General features: G+C 40.1%; 1 protein-coding gene across 1 annotated transcript; it reads left to right on the plus strand.

Moving 5' to 3' along the window:
- The first annotated feature begins 8,951 nt into the window (after nucleotides 1-8,951).
- On the plus strand, nucleotides 8,952-18,294 carry CD86 (CD86 molecule). The gene is made up of 6 exons (XM_005420590.2): nucleotides 8,952-9,085; nucleotides 9,203-9,252; nucleotides 10,544-10,885; nucleotides 14,914-15,225; nucleotides 17,277-17,414; nucleotides 18,157-18,294. The coding sequence occupies exons 2-6, from the start codon at nucleotides 9,207-9,209 to the stop codon at nucleotides 18,174-18,176; spliced, it is 858 nt and encodes a 285-aa protein (XP_005420647.1). The 5' UTR covers nucleotides 8,952-9,085; nucleotides 9,203-9,206; the 3' UTR covers nucleotides 18,177-18,294.
- Nucleotides 18,295-19,027: the final 733 nt, after the last annotated feature.

Consider the following 19,027-nt stretch of genomic DNA (forward strand, 5'->3'; position numbering starts at 1 on the left):
CCACCCTGATAAGCACCTACAAAACATCTGCCTACCATAAGTAAAATCTTTCTAACATTAACTGGTAAGTAGTATCTGTATGTATAAAAAAATAAGACTTCAGGCATCGTCACTGTGGCCCTGTGTCAGCTTGGGGTGTCTGCTGAGCATGTCTGGGCTGCTCACAGAATTCACACCTGTGCTGTGTGCACGGGCTTATGTCCCCATGTATCCCCATATGCTTCAATCCATCTTTTGCTCCTACAATCCTACCATAATGTACGTGTATTGCAATATCCCAAGCAGCTCCAGATTGCCAAACCTTTTTAACCTGCAGCCCTGATGCCCAATTGTAAATTTCAGTGAGGCTCTGTGCACACCATAGCACCTTGTCCTTGCTGCTACGTATCTCCAAGGGAAACCTTTTCAGAGCTGGAATCTAGGCTACAAGGAAACAGCTTTCCAAATACCTGTCAGCTTTTAGGGCTGTGCTGTATTAGTCATACACACGTTTTGTGTGACCGAGTTTCAACAAAGAACATGTTTTCTCTTTCTATATGTGCCAACTTGGAGATCTATTTTCAATCCTTACTTTGTTAGCTTTGTTATTGCTTCAATTTAGACTTCAAGGTCTTTCTTTTAGCAACAGACAAAGAAGCAGATGAAATTCTGATGAAAACTCACTGTTAAGCCTGGGCTTTCAAGTTCAGTCTGTCTTTCTAAATAATTGCTTACCTTTCATTTATGACCTACCATGAAGTATGTTTTCCCCCTAAGACTATTAAACTGTCCTCTCCTTAAAAACCTTCTTATCAGCTGCTAACTTCTGATTCTATTCTGCAAAATCCCTGCCTCTCTATGCTCTATGATTTTCTCATGTATTTCTCATGTGTTTCAATTAAAGTCTGATCTAGTTTCTCTTTCCTTGCCTACACACTGTCTTGCTTCACACTTTTTATATTCTCTTCTGATTTAGACACACTGGTTTCGTCTTTCAGGTGTCCCTCAACAAGTTTTCAAGAGAGCATCAAAGTAATACATTGCCCACACAGCTGTCCCCATTAAATACATATGATTATCAATAAAAATATAGGTAAAGCTAACTTATAAATGCATAGCAAAACTTTCCCCATGAACTAGGAACCACATCCCATGTCATTAAAAGTTACCTAGGCTCATACAAAGAACACTACCTTCTAATCCAACTGCAACCAGCCTGGTTGGTGGGGGATTTGACTCAGATGAAAACTGAACTCAATAAATTAGTATGACATTCAGAATAAATGGTGAGACTCTGTAGGCAGAAAGACAAAGAATATTTAACATTTCCAATTTGATTTCTTCCAGGGCAATGTTTAGGTCTCATCCATCATTACTTTTGGTGACATCTTAGAGTGGGAGGAGGATACTCCATCATCTCTGAAAATCATATGCACTTCTCCTGTTTTTCTTGTTAACTGCAAGACTAAGTTGCATGCAAGGAATAAATCTGAAGCCTGTAAATGCTCCTAGGTTTTAGATTTTTGCTGAACATGTTTGGGAAACACTTAAATTAGGTCCAATTAGTCTTCAATCAATCTAGTTGAAGAAATTATTCTTTTGGCTGCATTCACAGGAAACTGTTAAAAGTAAATTATAGTTCTCTGATTGCTACAGACTGGAGAAAAAACTTCCCCTTCTTCACTCCTAACAGCCTACTTCTCTATTTTTAATCAGAGCTGTTGAGTAGTTTGTCCTGGGCAAAGAAAAACGTGCATACAGAAACTGATTTGGAATTCATTTCTAATAATAGGCAATAGATGCAGATGCTTAATAGGCAAAGGATACAGGATGCATTTTTTTTCTACTCAGGCAGTCCCTTTTTGAATGCCACATATAAAATTTGATTCAGACAAAAGGGACTCAGGTGTGAATATTTTTTGATCTACAGCTGGCAAGAACAATTGCACTCATTAAGCTGGGCTTTTATGAGGCTCACTGCATGCTCATAAGCCAACTTGAAACAAATCTAAATGGATTATAAAATTACAAGTTTTACTAAGCTGGCAGAATCAGAATGAGGTAACAGAAGAAATCAAATTCCATGTAAATAAATTGGCAGTACAAGAAAATGAAGTTATCAATTTACCAAAGAATTATACATATAAATAGTCAAAGACATAATCACAAAGTCTTTACTCAGTCATGTAGAAAAGTCAATGAGAATATAGCAAGAAGGGCAGCTGTGGCATAGATATGGTCTTAAATTTCTTCAATTTCCTATAAATATAATGGAATCAGTACTGATATCATTGTTCTTACATAGCAATCCATTCAGATATGTTTTTACTGTGTCATCAGTCCTTAAATTAACTTGGTGACTTTCAGCAGTGGAGTACTGGGGAAGGACAGGCTGCTTTTTTTAAATCTCATTGTAGTAACTTCAGTCTTTGCCAAAAAACTGTATTTTATATTCAAAGACCCATTTAAGCAAAGCAAAGTGAATGGTATTTGCCAGCCATAAGAACTTCTTCAAAACGGGTTATTTCCTTCAGGCAAAATCGGAGCAAAGGTTTTCGTGAAGGCTGGGGCTACACAGCAGCTCAGGGACACTGTGAATAACACTGACACTTGTGAGAGAATTAAATGTGCCTTGAAAGGGGAATTTCAGCTTAAAAAGAGGAAGCTTCTTTTGCACAGAGAGTACTTGCTATAAGTAGCACAAACATATTTCTGATAGGAAAGGGTGGATTTTCTGTGATCTGGGCTTTTTGCACACAGTGGAAGACAGGCACTGAGGACAGAGGAAAGGATGAACATTTCTGTTATCAAGCAAGATCCATATTGGAGTATTTTGCTGCCTCTGAGACAGGAACACTTGAGAAAGAAATAAGGCATTCCCCAGTACTGAAATAATCCTTTTGATCGAGTGCTTTAGCCTTTCTTCTTTATCTGATAATGATTTGGACAGTTACAGACACAAGCATTTGTAATGCTTCTATAAACAAGTAGGAGCACACCTTCATAAAAACATAATTGCTACTAGTGAAGTGACTCCACAGCTGCTCTCTGTTTCATTTGAGCCACAGCTGCTGTCATAGCAGCTTCACACACATCCCTTACTTCCTGAAGCAAGCTGACCAGGCTATAGCAGAATGAGGCAGAGCCCATCCTATGGGATGATTGTGCATCAGCACAATCATTTCCTGAATTCCTGGAGCAGGAATATAATCAGGACCTAGGTAAAAGGACCAAAGTGGATCTCCAGGGTGTTGTCCAATCATACACATTATAAGGAGGCTGTTCCTAATTTACACCAGTGAGTACAAGAATCAGATCCTTTCTTCACAGCTCAGTTCTGGTGGTTGAAGGAAGAAACCAAAACTGAAAGGCAGAATATTTTCCTTTACCTTTGTAAAGTTAATGTGCCATAAGAAGCACTGTGAGAAAATCAGTATGTGTCCCCAGAGTGATTTCTGCACTAGAACAGAGGCTTGGCTCATTTAACTGAGCTACTGAATATCTTCATTTAATAATTGAGATTAATTTATTGCAAGAAAAGTAGCACTTGATCAGCGATCCTTCTGTTTGAAAAGCAGTATGAGGTTTGTGTCACATGCTCAGCTGATTTTGAGAGACTCCTACTGAAAATAAAGCATGTAAGACCTGAGGACTAAGCACAGACTATATTGCATGGCAGCTAATCCTCATTAGCTGTGTTTGTATAGTTAGGAATCAAATACAGATTCATCTTTCTGTATACAGCACACACCTTGACACCAGAGGTGCCCTGCAAACTGCTATTTGAAGTTATGCCTGCACTGCATTGTGTAGCCATGATGCCTTTTCCAGGCAAAGTGTCCTGTGCAGAAATGGGGGGCTTGGAAGACGAACAGCCTGGGAATGGGAATTTACATTCCCTCTTCTGTTCAATGACTCTTGAAGAGTCTGCAGCAACTGACTGGCCTGTGAATCAGCTATCACCTCTAAATAGTGACCTGTGAGGGAACAGGGGTGTGCTGTCTTTCTGTTTCACTGCAAAGTCAAGCAGGCTGCTGTGATTTGGTGAGATGTGAACCCAGCAACTGCTGCTTCCCAGCTGACAGGTTTGTTTGACTAGCCTTGATGCAAGTGTGAGAGCTGGGAAAGGAGCACAAATGTCACCTATTTTACCTGTCATGCAGAAGTGGTTCAACCAGCCTGCCAACTCTGTGCCCAAACGTGGCTTAAAGTGTGGAAAGATATGTACACCTGACCTTTCCTTTAGGTGGAACTCAAACACCACAGCTAATCCAAACGAATGTCTAATTCTGGTTTGATGACGTTCTTCCCCTCCGAATTTCCCCCGCAGTTTCACTTGCAGGGAGAACACATTTGTGTCCTGTCATTTGTGCAGTGGGACTCTGTGTCATTAGGCAGCCGCTGCGACCTCTTTCACAGATACCTGCCCCAAGTCGTGTATGAAGGATTCTGCTTGCAGAGGCACTGGAATGCTCCATGATCTCTGGACCAAAGGTATTATTTAAATAATTGATGGTTTTTATTTTTGTTAAAAGGGGAGTTTCTAGATGTTAGAGCAAAGTGATCCCAGAATCATAGTGAAAGTCATGGTTCTCCTGAAGTCCTTAGGTACAGTAAGGATATTGCTGAATGGGAAGGGATACAAAATGCGTTCAGAAATCAAACATCAGGAAGACAGAGGGTTGGATTTTCTTCATGTAATAAAAAATCATTAGACAACAAGCCCATAATTTTTAAATATCATTTGGAATGAAAGATAGTTCTAAAAGAATGAGCAATAAAAAATGTTTTGCAATTGATTAAAACAGTGACATTTTTCTGACTGGGAAAGCACATAGGAAACACAAGTTGCCTTAGTAATGTATGTTTTTAAAATATGCCCCTTGTTGGATAGTTATATGGTTGTATGGCTTAGTATTAGGGTGGAGGGCATCATATAATCCTCTGAACTTGCCATGTTAAGGAAATTTTCTTAAGGTGTGATTTCCTTTCATAAGACTTGTACAGATCAACCTGTATTTATAACATGGGGGAAGGCTGGTAAATGCATTTTTAGAGTAATTTAATTTTCAAGCCCCTGGGATAGCTTCCAAGTCAGCAGTGGAAAGTCTTTGTCACAAATGTCCTGCCTCCAGGAGGCTCACAGCACTGCTCATGGAGCTGCTCAGTGTTGCATAGGGTGGAAATTTTAGAAAAATTCCCCATGCTAGAAAAATAAAAAGAGTGATTTACTAGTTCGGCATTTAGTTTTGTTTTGAGTTCAGCATGGGGCAGGAGAGTCTTCCCATAGAATATGCGTACCTGTTGTAAGAAAACAAACTAATTACCTATGGGAATATGCAAGAAAGGAACATTTTGGAAGGAACTTAAGGGTAATGAAGGAACTTTGACTGGGAGTCAAAGAGCACAGATGTGATGGTGTCTTTTAAAAGAAAATGACTACATCCAAAACTGAAAACAGCAAAAAGGAGAGCAAATGAAAATCCAGGCAAGCATACCTGATACAAAGCTCTTGTTTAGTCCCAGACCTTCATGCTCCACTGTGCCTATTGGGGTTTTACGTGCTGGTTTCACAGGCTGGATTGGGAGGAACAGGAGACAGAAAGCCAATCTCAATAAGTCACAGAGGGCTTTCTGGCAATTGCTCTCAAAAAGTAAAGGGAATGAAGTTGCCTCTTTTTCCCAAACATTGGTGTTAGAGTTTTTGCCATCCAAAGGGACCTTGACATGCTTGAGAGGTGGATCAATGCAAACATCATGGAGTTCAACGAAGCAAAGTGCAAGGGCCTACACCTATGTTGTGGCAATCCCAGGGACACAAACAGGTTGGTAAAGTGAAGTGATTGAAAACAGACCCATGGAGAAAGACTTGGGCGTAATGGTTGATGAAAAACTCAACTTGAGCAGGAAGTGTGCACTCACAGCCCAGAAAGCCAACCATACCCTGGGCTGTATCCAAAGCAGCATGGCCAGCAGTCTGAGGGAGGTGATTCCCCCCCCCTTCTCTCCTCTCCTCTCCGCTTCTCTCCTCTCCTCCCATGAAACCCCACCTGAAGTGCTGCATACAGTTCTGGTGCCCCCAACACAGGAAGGACGTGGAACTCTTGGAGCAAGTCCAGAGAAAGGCCACAAGGAATCCCTCCCATAGCAACCTTCCAGTATCTGAAGGGAGAGGGATTCTTCATCAGGAACTGTAGTGACAGGAAAGGGAAGAATGGGTGCAAATTGCAAGAGGGGAAATTTAGGCTGGATATTAGGAAGAAATTCTTTACTGTGAAGGTGGTGAGGCACTGGAAGTGGTTGGCCAGAGAAGTTGTGGATGTCTCAACCCCTGACACTGTTCAAAGCCAGGCTGGATGGGCTTGGAACAAGCTGGTCCACTAGGAGATGTCCCTGCCCATGGCAGGGGGCACTGGGACTAGGTGATCTCTAAGGTTTCTTCCAACTCTCAACATTCTATGATTCTATGATTCATGACAGGAATCCCCCTGTACTGAGCCAAGTGGGAACTGCCTCATGAGTTTTCTCAGACTGGTTTGGACCAAACCAAAGCCCTCATGAATCAGGCCTGTAAAGTGCATGTGCTCATATGGTTTCTTCTCCTTTCAGTGATTGCACTGCAGAGGTAGTAAATAAAAAGTTGAATGTGAGCCCTGACTGCATACTGACATAATTTCAATTAATATGCTTCTCCATTTTCATCTCTGACATCCACACGTGATTTGTAATTGTGAGTCATGGAGACATCTCCAGGAATGGCTGAAAAAGCTCCAAAAGGGAAGAAAAACACACCATGTATGCTAGCTTTACTTAGCAAGGGAAAATATTTACCTCCCCATGGACTGACCTCACATTATTCAGGACGTCAGAGATAATTTTAAAGCCCAGGGTCTTCAAACCACTCCCATCTCATCAGTTATCCATGAAAAAGTGCCACTTCCACAGATGGATGCACTCAGCCTGTGAACAGCAAAACTGCACATCCACACACAGACCCGCAATGTCTATCTTTCCTCTCTTACCTGGCCACCTTTGGCTGCTGCTCAGTTCTGGGACTGAAGACTTTCAATGGCCTGCAAATATAAGAGAGAATTGAGCACAGAATTTGTATTGAATATGCCAAAGGAATGGTGTAAGTAGCCCACAGTGATACTGCATAATTCCCCTTCCTCCCTTCAGTCTTCTGGACACTGGTTCCAAGGACTTGCATTTGTTGATTAAAGGCATTTTATAAAAAAGGGGAAGTAAAGCTCCTTGCAGCACTGAAGATGTAGCAGCCCAATTAATGATTCAGCAATTCTCTATAAAGCAGCTCCCATGAGAGAAGCATCAATTCCCCTCTGCAGGGAAGGTGGGTGTACACCCCTCTGCAGACTCACGGGATGCTTCTTCATGCCAGCACCCCCAGCAACGTGCCTTCTCCTGGAAGATGGCAGCCAGGAATTCATGTAGGAATTTGGAGGACTTCTGTCCTCACAACTCCAAATCCAAACCATAAAGAAAGGCATGCAGTGCGATTTGGTATTTTTGCCTGGGTTTTTTCTCTCTCACTCTCATTTTCAGTTCTGGTTTTGCTTTTTGCTTCTGTGACACAGTCATTGCAATACATGCAGAACACTCTCTCCACTTATGTCAGTAGTTGCTGAATTGCTTTAATTTCTCCTCTTACACACCTGCGCTGAATAAAAAAAAATAGAGCTATCCTTTATTTTTCACTTGACTGAAAGATAAAATTCTTATTTATAGGATGGAAATATGACTGCTGCAAAGAAGTTTCTGTCATTTTCAGTGGCTTGGCACAGGCATTTTTACTTAGGCAGTCAGTTGTCTGGCTTAGTTCAGTGGGGCCCAGCCTGGGAGGAGAAAATCCCTTGATAAAAGTTTACCATGCAGTTGGGTGCCTGGAGCAGAAAAAGAATGACCTCTGTCTATGACAGTGGATTCTGCATGAGCCTTCCCTCCCCTCCCACCTCTTTTGCTATGACAGGTGGATCAAAAGAAAGTTATCTATATCCTCCAAGCCATGAGGACTTCTTTCTCCCCTTTCCTAAGAAAAGGTAGGATAAAGTTGGAAAAAATACCCTTGTCAGTCCTGTACATTACAGCACACTCACAAAACACATGTCAGTGGACTGAGGGGAATTCTATATTAAACAGGAGAAGACACCAGAGGCCTAGGGTAAAGGTAAAGACCCAAGTGTAGCAGCCTAAAATAAAACATGACAAAAAGTGGGAAACCATCCATCAGGAAAGTGTACTCCTAGTAAGGACAGCAGACAGAGATCTCACTGGTTTTAGGCAGTATGAAAGCTGGAAAGTTTTACATCTGCTCCTGCAAAGTGATTTCTTTGGAGCTGTTTGAAGGAGGAGAGTAAAAGACTTTGGCAAGGGTGGTATGGAGGCTTCTCCCACATATATGGAAAAGGCACAAAAAAACCACAAAGGTGCTGCTAAAATCAAAATAGCAAACACAGACTGGAGACAGGTGCCACTCACAGGTTGCATGGGAATGACATTTGGCTGTTTACCAGGACTATGGGCCCTCACACCACATGAACCCAAGCAGCCAGAGAGGTGTTTTGCCTAGGAGACAAGATATAGGGTTTTTTTCTTGTTTTCTAAAGAGAAACTAATTTTTTCTTTACCAAGAACTATGTGCTGTTTAGCATCATCTCTCTGTACCACATATCATAAGATTTCTCTGTTATCCTTTGCTGTTGTTAAGGATAGGTTCCTGTTCCTGTCACAAAACTGAAGGTCACACACTTCATCACTTCTGGTAGCTGACATCACCGAGATGTCTCCCCCACCTCTTCCTTCTTCATCACACTCTCCTCCCCCTCTACTTTCAATTCCCCATCTTCTTCCCCACACTCCAGGCCAAGCATGCTCCCCATTCCTCTTTCCTCCACTCCAGGCATTTTGGGTACTTGTCCTGCCCTTTGGACCTCAGGGACTCTGTGTTCCTCCCATGGCATACACAGTCTGCAGTAATCTTGCACAACATCACCTTCTCTGTAAACCAGAGATCTGCCATAGCATGCTAGTTGTGGTTGCTAAAGGCTGGGAAACACACAGAATCACTTGCACCAATCTATAGAAAAAGGTGAGATTAACTTTCTCAATACTCTCTCTGGCTAAAACTTCTTGTTTTACCACTTATTTGGGAGTACTGGAGTGTTTTCAACCTCTAACATATTTCTTTCTTTCCCTTTTCTTACAGTGTCATGGAGGTCTGCATATTCTTCCTTTGTGCTATGATATTTCTCCCAGGTAAAAGGCACATTTTTAATTGTTAAAACTATTTTGATTGTTTGTGTCCTGCTATGTGATACTTTCTCATCCACTAAGAAGCTCATTCCTTAGTAGTATTAATTACTTCCATTGCACAATCAAGGTCATATAGCCCATGTGACATGTATTTAAATTGTGTGCAGGGACTCTATAAACTATATATAGTAAGTACTTCCTCTCTTCAACTTTATATCTTTACATTACACTTATTTTACGTTGCTCCTAAATTCCCAATTTAAATCTGTCTTTAAAATGTGTGTGTATCACCTCTGTGCATTATAGACAAGAGCGGTGCTAAACTGAAAACTGGCAGTCTGATGTGGGACAACTGGAGTTTGAGGCAGCCACAGAGATCATTTTGTAGTCTTGTGCTCTGGAAGAACAGTCAAAACTTTGCACCAGGAGAGAGATTGTAAATCTTCTCCTCCTTTTGAACACAGCAGAGATGTTTATATCTTCTGGGACAGAGGACTGCATTTCTTATTCCAAGAAAATACAGTCCCCCCCCCCAACCACTAGTCATAAAAATGGACACATGCACAGGGGAAAGCAGGAGAAAAATCATCCCTTGTGTAGTGCAGTTCATCCTTTCTTTGCATGAAGGCATAATTGTGTTTATTGACCATTTCTGTTAACAAGATCAGCAGCAGAACAGTTAAATCTGACATTTACTCTGTCATTAAATTCTAAATTAATTACAGAACAGTTAAATCTGACATTTAATTTGTCATTAAACTTTAGATTAATTCTTCATTGAGATTGAAAGTGTTCACCTGCTTCTGACCTTCTGGTCCTGCATTCCCTAGACATACACTTACCACACAGTGTGTACTTCGCAATTTCTTCAAAAATTTAATGCGTTGTTATTTTCTTAGGAGAATTAACTCAACTTTTTAAACAGAAATTGTGCATCTATCTTCTTTGTGGCAGAATCTCATTACACTCAGGATGCTGCAAGCAAGACTTGTTTGAATCTTTGGCCTGGAGATAAGTCTTCTAAAATATAGATGCTCATGATCTCTGTGTGGTAGGCCTTCTTTGGAAAGTAAAAGATAGGAAGAAAAATAAGAAATAGTTTTATGACCTGAACTCCTCATTACTAAATGAGTCAGTTTGAACAACTATGTGTCCTGTCATACCTAGTGGGAGAATTTGTGTCTAAATGTTGGTGGTTTTATTTCCACTGATTTTAAGTGTTGGATCTCTGAGTGCAACTTGATATTCTTTTGTAGCTGGTGGAAATCTTGATTTTTCTCTCTCTTTGTCTAAGGTATTGCTGCCAGTGTGCATCCGGTGAAGGCATTTCTCCATCACACTGTACACCTATCCTGCTATTTTCCAAACTCTCAGGAAATTGACGTGAATAATTTAATAATCTTTTGGCAAAAAGACACGAAAGTGGTGCATGAAGTATATCATGGCCAAGAAAAGCATGAGAACCTTAGTCCTGAATATATAAATCGCACCAAGGTGGACATGGCCAAATGGACCTTGCAGTTGTTAAATGCAGGAGTTGAGGACGAGGGACGCTATCAGTGTATTATTATGCAAAAAAACCCTGAACAACCAAAAATGGTCATACACCAATCTGAGTGGTCACTGCACATCATTGGTAAGTAATCTCTTCCCATTGCTATCTGGTCTGTGGGATTCTCTGTGGTTTTGTTCAGTCCAGAAATATGGGTCCTGTCTCCAAGCCCCTGAAATTGTGCCTGTTCTGGAGCGGAATTTCTAAAGATGGATAAGAGACTTGCTTCCTGCAAGTTTTATGGCTTTTAGGACTCTGGAAAATAAACTTGTTTATTTGCATCTGACAAACTACCTTCTATTAAAAGTAGCAGTAGTTATCCAACCTTATCAACACTGGTGGCAAATTAGAATTGAAACATAGCAAGATCTCTGCAAACACACAGCTATTTTATGATCATATAAATCACGGGGAAAATAAAGAAAAAACCAGCCCACATGGAGGAGTAGAAATTCATATGTTCAGCTAAAGGAAGGCAGAAAATACCTCTGAAGAAAATTATATACCTACATTGGTGAGATTCCACCTGATTTTTCTGCATCAGAGAATTTTTTGTAATCAGAGGAAAAGGCAGTAAATCTTTTAACAGGGAGATGGAAGTGAGGCACCAATGTTTTCTTCACATTTTCTAATATTTTTTTAATTCCTAATATATAATCCTAATGTTTCTCTATTTTAAACTATTCTGTTAGTAGCCTTTATCTGTGTGCCTGTGTTCTGTCTTCCACTCTGGTAGTGCTAGTCATTAATAAAGCAGCTTCTAACTTGCACTGGTGTTTTCAGGCTTCAGCATACTGCTCTAAAAGAGAACAGGCCAAGCGTAACAGCAGCCAAACACAGGGTACCAGGACAATTGATCCTATTTAGCTTTGTGCTACTAGCAAGTGATCCCTTGTTCCACAGACAGAAAATGTAGATTGTTAATTTTGATTCTCCCAGGATCTACTAGAGAAGCATTTTCAGTGGCGTTTCAGAACTCAGAAACTCACAATGTGCACTCAGTATCAAGGCCTTGGTTTAAGATGTGTAGCATCAAGTGCTCAATCAATTCAAACAGTTGAATCAGTTATCAGTTTACCCAAAATCTAAGCAACATGTTACAGATATCTCACTCTTAGGATTAAAAGTCTCCTACACCTTTTAAGGTTTAGCTTAGGAAGACAGTTTTAACAATGTGCTGTTGTCTTCCTTCCAAATTACTCTCTGTTCAATAAACTCCCAAAGGAAGGAGCAGTATAAAACCATATTTTAAAAAAACTCAAGCCCTTCAAAAAAATTAGATGAAAAATGCAAATATTGAAATGTACCTGTGCTTACATGCTGCTTTTTAATTAGAATCTCATATCATACAGGGAGGGATTTTTGTAGTTTGGCATGTTACACTTAAAATGGGCATAAGAAAACCTGAGGGCTGTACAAGAATGACAGGACAGTCACATAAAGCTGTCTAGATCACTTGGTGACAAAGCATTCAGAAATAATGCTGTACCTTCGAATACAATTTAAACATGTTATTTTTACGTATTACATCAGTACAATATATAGATAGCATGAAACTGTGCCAGGAGAGGTTTAAGTTGGATAGCAGGAAAAGGTTTTTCACCCCGTGGGTGGGAGGTCAGGCACTGACAAGTTCCCCAGGGAAGTGGTCACAGCACCAAGCCTGAGGGAGTTCCAGAACAGTTTAGACAATGCTCTCAGGCACATGGTTGTGACTCTTGGGCATCCTTTGTGGGGCCAGGGGGTTGGACTTGATGATCTTTGTGGGTCTCTTCTAACTCAAGAAATTCTAGGATTCTATGTATATGTTAGATGTATTCCATACAGCCATGATGACTTATATAAAAACAGACTCAGATCCTTCTCCAGAAAAAAAGGAAGGCTTCACAGTGGAAAACTTTGGCTCTTAAAAATGCAAGGTAGGGACCATGCCGACAAGCAGCTTAACTGGAAAATCTGCTATTGTGGCATGTCTGCAGTGCTTCCGCTGGATAGATCAATAAGGGAAGTAGGTGAGACTAGGGAAGCTGTTTCAAAATATGCACTACTCAAAGCATTGGGACTGAAATGATGTCACAAGAGAGACTTACAGTTGCTCATTTTAAAGGGAATGTTGAAAAACTGAAAAGCGTGAAAAAAACTCTAGTAGAGTTATCTGAAGACTGGAAAAAATACAGTCAACTAGAAACATTAAAACAACAATATTACAACCTTATAACACAGAATAACCAGAAGAGTTTTGTTTCCAGAATGTGAGAACCTGAAATATATGTAAAACACTGGATATTAAAAAAAAAAAAAGTAAAGGCTAATTAATTAATTCTGTGACAGTCAGTGTCTGGAAGGAAGTAAAGCAGATGGTCACTTAAGAAAATAGAACAAAAGCAAAGTGATTAAGCCATTGAGAAAAATATTAAGGGCTTAATGGACTGCTGTCTCTTGAGGTATTTAATCTAATACCAAATTTTTTTGGAAGACACTATCTTTAAATACAAAAAACTTCCTGAAATGTGCTTTTCTGTTAACAAACATAAACCCCATATATGTAGCCCACACCCTGAATGCACCCAGCATCACTTTTCAGTAAATTGAGGTTCCAGAAACTATAAAAGAGAAGTGCAACTTATATTCCACTATTTCCACTTGCTTACTGTCAATAAGATTGAAGCCCTTGAATCACTTGGATGTTGTGGCAAGTTTCATAGCCATGGATTACGTTCTTGCTATCCCTATAAAATACCAAGGAGAGAATAAATACTCCAGACTAGAAGTCTGACAGCAGTCAGCTAAGCAAGTCAGACCTTGAGCTTTTCTGAGGGACAACTGAATTAAATTTTGAAGTATAGAAGAGGGGGGTCTTTTTCCATTTTGAATTCATATCCATCGACTCTTGGGGGGATTTAAGTGACTAAGCTAAATCCTATTCATTGTGTATTAGGATAGAGAAAATAAAAGCAGCATCATGTTTCTTCATTCATCCATATTAACAATCCTCTAGGGCAAGGATTAGATCCTTGTTCCAACACATTGAGTCTGTGTGCATAAGAGTGAGACCCTGTCAAGACTCACATTTTCCTAAGAACCCTTTTCCCTTCTCCAATATTTCTGCATATTGTCTTTAGTCCTATTGGCCCTAAAAAATGAAGCATTTGCAATCAAATCTTGAATCTACTTCTCAGTATTTGTTTCTGAGTTTTTGGGAAGTTCTTTGGGTTTTTTTTTTTTAAACTTGCTACGTGCCAACTTAGTGGTCAGTATTATGTCAACATTCTCTCTTTCTCCTTTTCCATTATAGTCTATTATTTTTACTATAAACCTCTGACCAAACAAATCCTGGTTGAGTATATCTAGATTAATTAAGAGAGGGTATTGGTTAAAAGCTTCTATTTATCCTTCATATTTTATGTTTAAATAGTTCTTCCCATTCCTGTTTCACTATTTCTTGCATGGGAAACTTGGCTTTTTAAAGCAACAGGTGTGTTTTTCATTTATTGTGATGAGTACTCAATGACACAAAATAAAAAACCCTTATTCTATAGTCAATTTCATCAGAAAAGCTAAGCTAAAGGAACCCTACCACAAAGTGATGATGAATTATATGCTGCAAAGTGTTTACTTACAATACTGACAGACACTGGGGATATTTTTATTTAAACAGCACTGCACTTTGAACTTACCCTATCTGGATTCTCTCAGATTATTTCTATTTTTACATTTCCCAGTTAGAAGTTTGTGGGTTTCCCCTTACCTATTCAGGATACCAAAGGTAGGGAACATTGTAGTCCCTTCCCATTTTCTGCTTAAGCTCTTATTTGTAAGCAGGCCAGGTTTCATTATTCTGAGATATTAATGTGTCTTAAAGAGGTGGGAGAGACTGAGGCCCATTGTCTGACTGATCAGACTTGCATCCTTGAAACACCCTGAGAACAAGAAGCAGCAAGTCTACATACACACCAAAAAAATGCCATACAAATCCCTTCTTGGAATACCCATTGTATTCCTGAAGAAAAGTGTTCAGACTTGTTGTTGCCTGAAAATCTTAAATAACTGGCAGAGACTGTCACAAACATGGCGTGGCTGGCTCATGATACTCTGTCTTTGGTCTATTTCAGCCAACTATAGTCAACCTGAGATAGCAGAACTGCACTCCAGGGAACTAAAGCCCAATGGATACTTGAACCTCACCTGCTCTTCCAGTGGAGGTTATCCAGAGCCCAAGGAGGTGACTTGGCTGATTTCACATGAGAACATAACACACAGCAGTACGGCTCACATGGATGTCACACAGGATGCTGTGACAAAGCTGTACAACGTTACCAGCAAGCTGAATATCCCAGTTCCTACAAGGAGCCCCACTAATATCAGCTGCTTGCTTCGCCTTAGGGAGCAGCTGGGAAGCCTTGTCTCAGTCCCACTGGGCATAGGTGAGTCTCCATTTGGTCATTCCAATTTCTGCCCAGGTAGGAGCAGGCAGTACCGCAGCACAGCTGATCACAGACAGCAGCATGGTCAAGGCAGGGAATAAACTCTAAGTAGGAGTAGAAGTTGGTTAAAGGGGTTGTAGGTTCTCTATCCTGTTCACTGCTGAACTTCCTCTCTTTTCCACGTGGGAAATCTTATTACAGCAAGGAGAGGGCACAGAGAAGGAATTGCTACACAATCCAGAAAACAGCCCTATTGATGCCCTCCCTGGAAGATGCTGCAGTAGCAACAAAGCAACTTAGGAGTCTGGATCAGGGAGCAACCAGTCGCTGGAGGTGACAGCTTTTGGGAGAGGTTGTCACTTCACAGAATCAGAAAACTGGTAATGTTGGAAGAGGCATCTGGAGATAATCTAGTTCAATCACTCTGCTCAAAGTAGGGTCAATAGGTAGGACAGCACTTTATCCAGTTGAATTTTAAACATCTCCCAGGATAAAGATCCACAACCTCTCTCAGCAAACTTCCAGAGTTTGACTACCCTGATAGTAAAAAAGGGGTCTTTTGCTGGTTTAATGTGCTTGAGCTGCTATTCTTAATCATTCCTTAGAAAGAGGCAGAAGGCTAAACAGAAGAGTTCTATGGACCGTATTTGGTTCACAAACTGCCAAATAAACTGTGCTGAGTTTAACCGTAAAGACCATGAAACTTGGACTAATATTAGAAGCATTCCTGGTGGTTTTCATAACATTTGGCAGAATTAAGTGCACATTCCAAAATGACTATCTGGGGATTTTTCATCTCTGAAATTGTGTCTTTTTTCAGACACCTCTTGCAAAAAGAAGCTGGGGACCTGTGTTCCATTATGACTTTACTGACGGATTATCTCAGGGTTCCACATGGCTGATCCTTTCTTTAAACTAAAGCCGTATTTTATTTATCTTCTGGACCAGGAAAACTTCTTTTCACATGTTTTTGTTTATAAGCTATGGCACAAGAACATCAAAATAAAGACAATTCCCATTTTGGTCATACGTTCATTTGGCTTGCACATCTCTTTTAGACAATGCTGAAGATGGAGAGCTGTGCTTCAATTAACAGGAACAAGGACTAAGAGGGAATGGTAGCATTGCAGGAAAGCCTACCAGGGCAGTATAAACATGCACCTTATTATGCAGATGTAAAATAAATTTGCCACTTGTTCTGAAAAAGTTCCACAGTGAAGTTTCCTTAATATAAATTTAGCTAAAGGGTAAAGTTATCAACACCAGCTATGGCAAACTGCCTCTGATGTCTTTGCATTCTAGGACTTTCAAATACTATTAAAAATACTATCCAGAAGCCTTCTAATGTTTGTTGCAATGAGCTCTGTACGTTGCTCATTAGTCTTGAAATTGTTATATTAGCTATAATGCTGAATCTTCCTCTTTCCTCTTCAATTCTTCTCTCCTCTCTGGCTTTATGAAAATAGATACCTGACAAACAGTAATGGTGGGTAAGGCCCCAGGAACTCCACACAAACATAAGTTTTGTTTGGCAATAACTGAAGCTATATCAGCTGCTAACCCTGCCAACAAAAACCTCAAAAACACAAAAACCAGAAATAGAGGGAAAGTCCTTTGAATTCCCTGCTACTTTCACATCTCTTACAGCATTTCATTAGGCTTTGAACATTATTTCCAACAGACACCAAGTAGTAATATGTTCCAGGTTCTTCTAACTTGTATGGTAACACGGAGCAGCATTGGTACAATAGCTGCCTTATAGGCTGTTGTACCAATTAAGTTGCTGATCTTTCATGTGTTACCCAGACCTTAGAAAGAATGCTTTGCTTTACTGCTGTTGAAGTGACCAGTAAGACCAGGCAGTTTCACTAGCTATTGGAAAGGGAAATAAAATAATGTGGATAGTGATTTATTGACACTAGCAAAGCAAAAAGGATGGCAAGGACCTCAACCTAAACTTCTATTTCATGTAACTTTGGGACAGAGTGTTTAAAGTAATTGTCACCAAATTAAATCTTGGCTGTGTGTATCTTCTCTGTTTTCTTATTCAGAGATAAAAGAGAAAGAAATGGAGCAAGCAAAGATAAATTTCTTTGGCCCACTTATAGCTGTGGTTGTAGTGATCATTTCTGCACTTCTTCTGGCTTTTGTGATATTAAAGAAGAGAAATATCTTGTCTACCAACCACAGTAAGTTACTACTTGTCATTCAGCTCTACCATCCCTCAACTCACAGGATTTACCCTTTGTAGTCATCCCTTTACCTACTTTCAAGGTGCTGACAAAAAGTTAGGTTTCATGTTGGACTTAAGCTAAACTTTCTAGGACGATTTAGTTCCTGTAGCAACTTAGTCCATCCTGCAGTAAGTCGAAGCATCTTTCTCCTGTCTCATCCTGGAATCCACTTCTCCCCTTTTTTGTGCTCTGTGAGACTGCCATGGCACCATCTTACCATCTTTTCCAGTAGTTTCATCTTTCTTTTTTTCTGGGTTTGGGGTAAATTTGGCTCCTAAAGTCATTAAACTATATAAATCTTTCTTGCCTATCACTACTATAAGAAAGATGGAGTTGGGGCAGGGATGAGATGAACTCGCATGAAGTTCACAGAAGGATCTCTATCATCACAGAGTTGAACATTGCTCTACCACAAGCTGCCCACACACTGGGCTGAAAGAATCATATTGTACTGGGAACAGAACTTGATCTTGGCATTTCATTTCTCTATTTTGTTCCAAGACTAATTCTCAGCAGTCCAGGGTTTATTCAGCATTGAATCACGTTGACATCAAAATCTATTTTCCTAGTAGCAGAGGGAAATGCATCCCTCAGTCAGTTCTTTTTTGAAATTCTAAGATAACTGGACATTTACTATCAACTCCTTTACAGCTCCTATTTTTCACATGTCTGTAAATCACATATTGATCTATTCTAGGTGTCAGTCTAGCAGTCTAGAAGCTATCCAGCTTGAAACTGAGGCCATCAGCCAGACTGCTGACTGGGAACCACCTCTGCACCCAGCAAAGCATGAGGTCCCATGTTTTTAGAGGTTCTGCCAGAACAAGAATCCTCCCCAGAAGCCCTACAGAACAACATGCCACACTTTTGTGTGATGGCTGAAACCTACTGCCCAGTGTTCTCTGCTTTTATTGTTGCTCCAGAATGGTAGTAAATGGTAGTAAATATGATGCTCTGCCTGCCTGCATGACTACCTTTTTGTTGTATCTTTTAATATGCACTGTAACAATGTAAAATCCTGAGAGTCAATGGAGAAAGCAGAGCTGCATGGGTCACAGAATGTCTCAGAAATAGAAAGAGTTGAGCCACAATCTGTGAATCATAACCATCACTGCAAATGCAATCAGAGGTAAGCTATTATCCATAAATCATAGAATCATAGAACCATAGAATAGTAGAATGACTTGGGTTGGAAGGGACTTTGAAGGTCATCTAGTTTCAAGCCTCCTGCCTAACCATGAGCCATGAATGCTTTTGGCAGAGACACAGCGGCTTTGTACCAGTAACTTCCTTGTAAAGCTTCACATCAGGAAGAGGAACTTTGGGGTACATCCCCACTTTCTGAGAAAAGTCATGGAATTCCTATCAAGCATTTGAATCTAGAAATAATCTAAAGGAAATACTTGCTTTAAACATAATTTGTGATTAACTTTATTTTTTTAATATCATCCAAGCTTAATATACCCAGACAGTTAGTACCTCCACACTTTGTTTCTCTGTATTCTGACTGAGAGTTGTAAGAGTTGTTCAGGTGGATGCAGGGATAGAAAATGATAGCATGAGGTATA

The sequence above is a fragment of the Geospiza fortis genome, unplaced genomic scaffold (assembly GCF_000277835.1).
Source record: "Geospiza fortis unplaced genomic scaffold, GeoFor_1.0 scaffold1, whole genome shotgun sequence".
NCBI classification, from domain to species: domain Eukaryota; kingdom Metazoa; phylum Chordata; class Aves; order Passeriformes; family Thraupidae; genus Geospiza; species Geospiza fortis.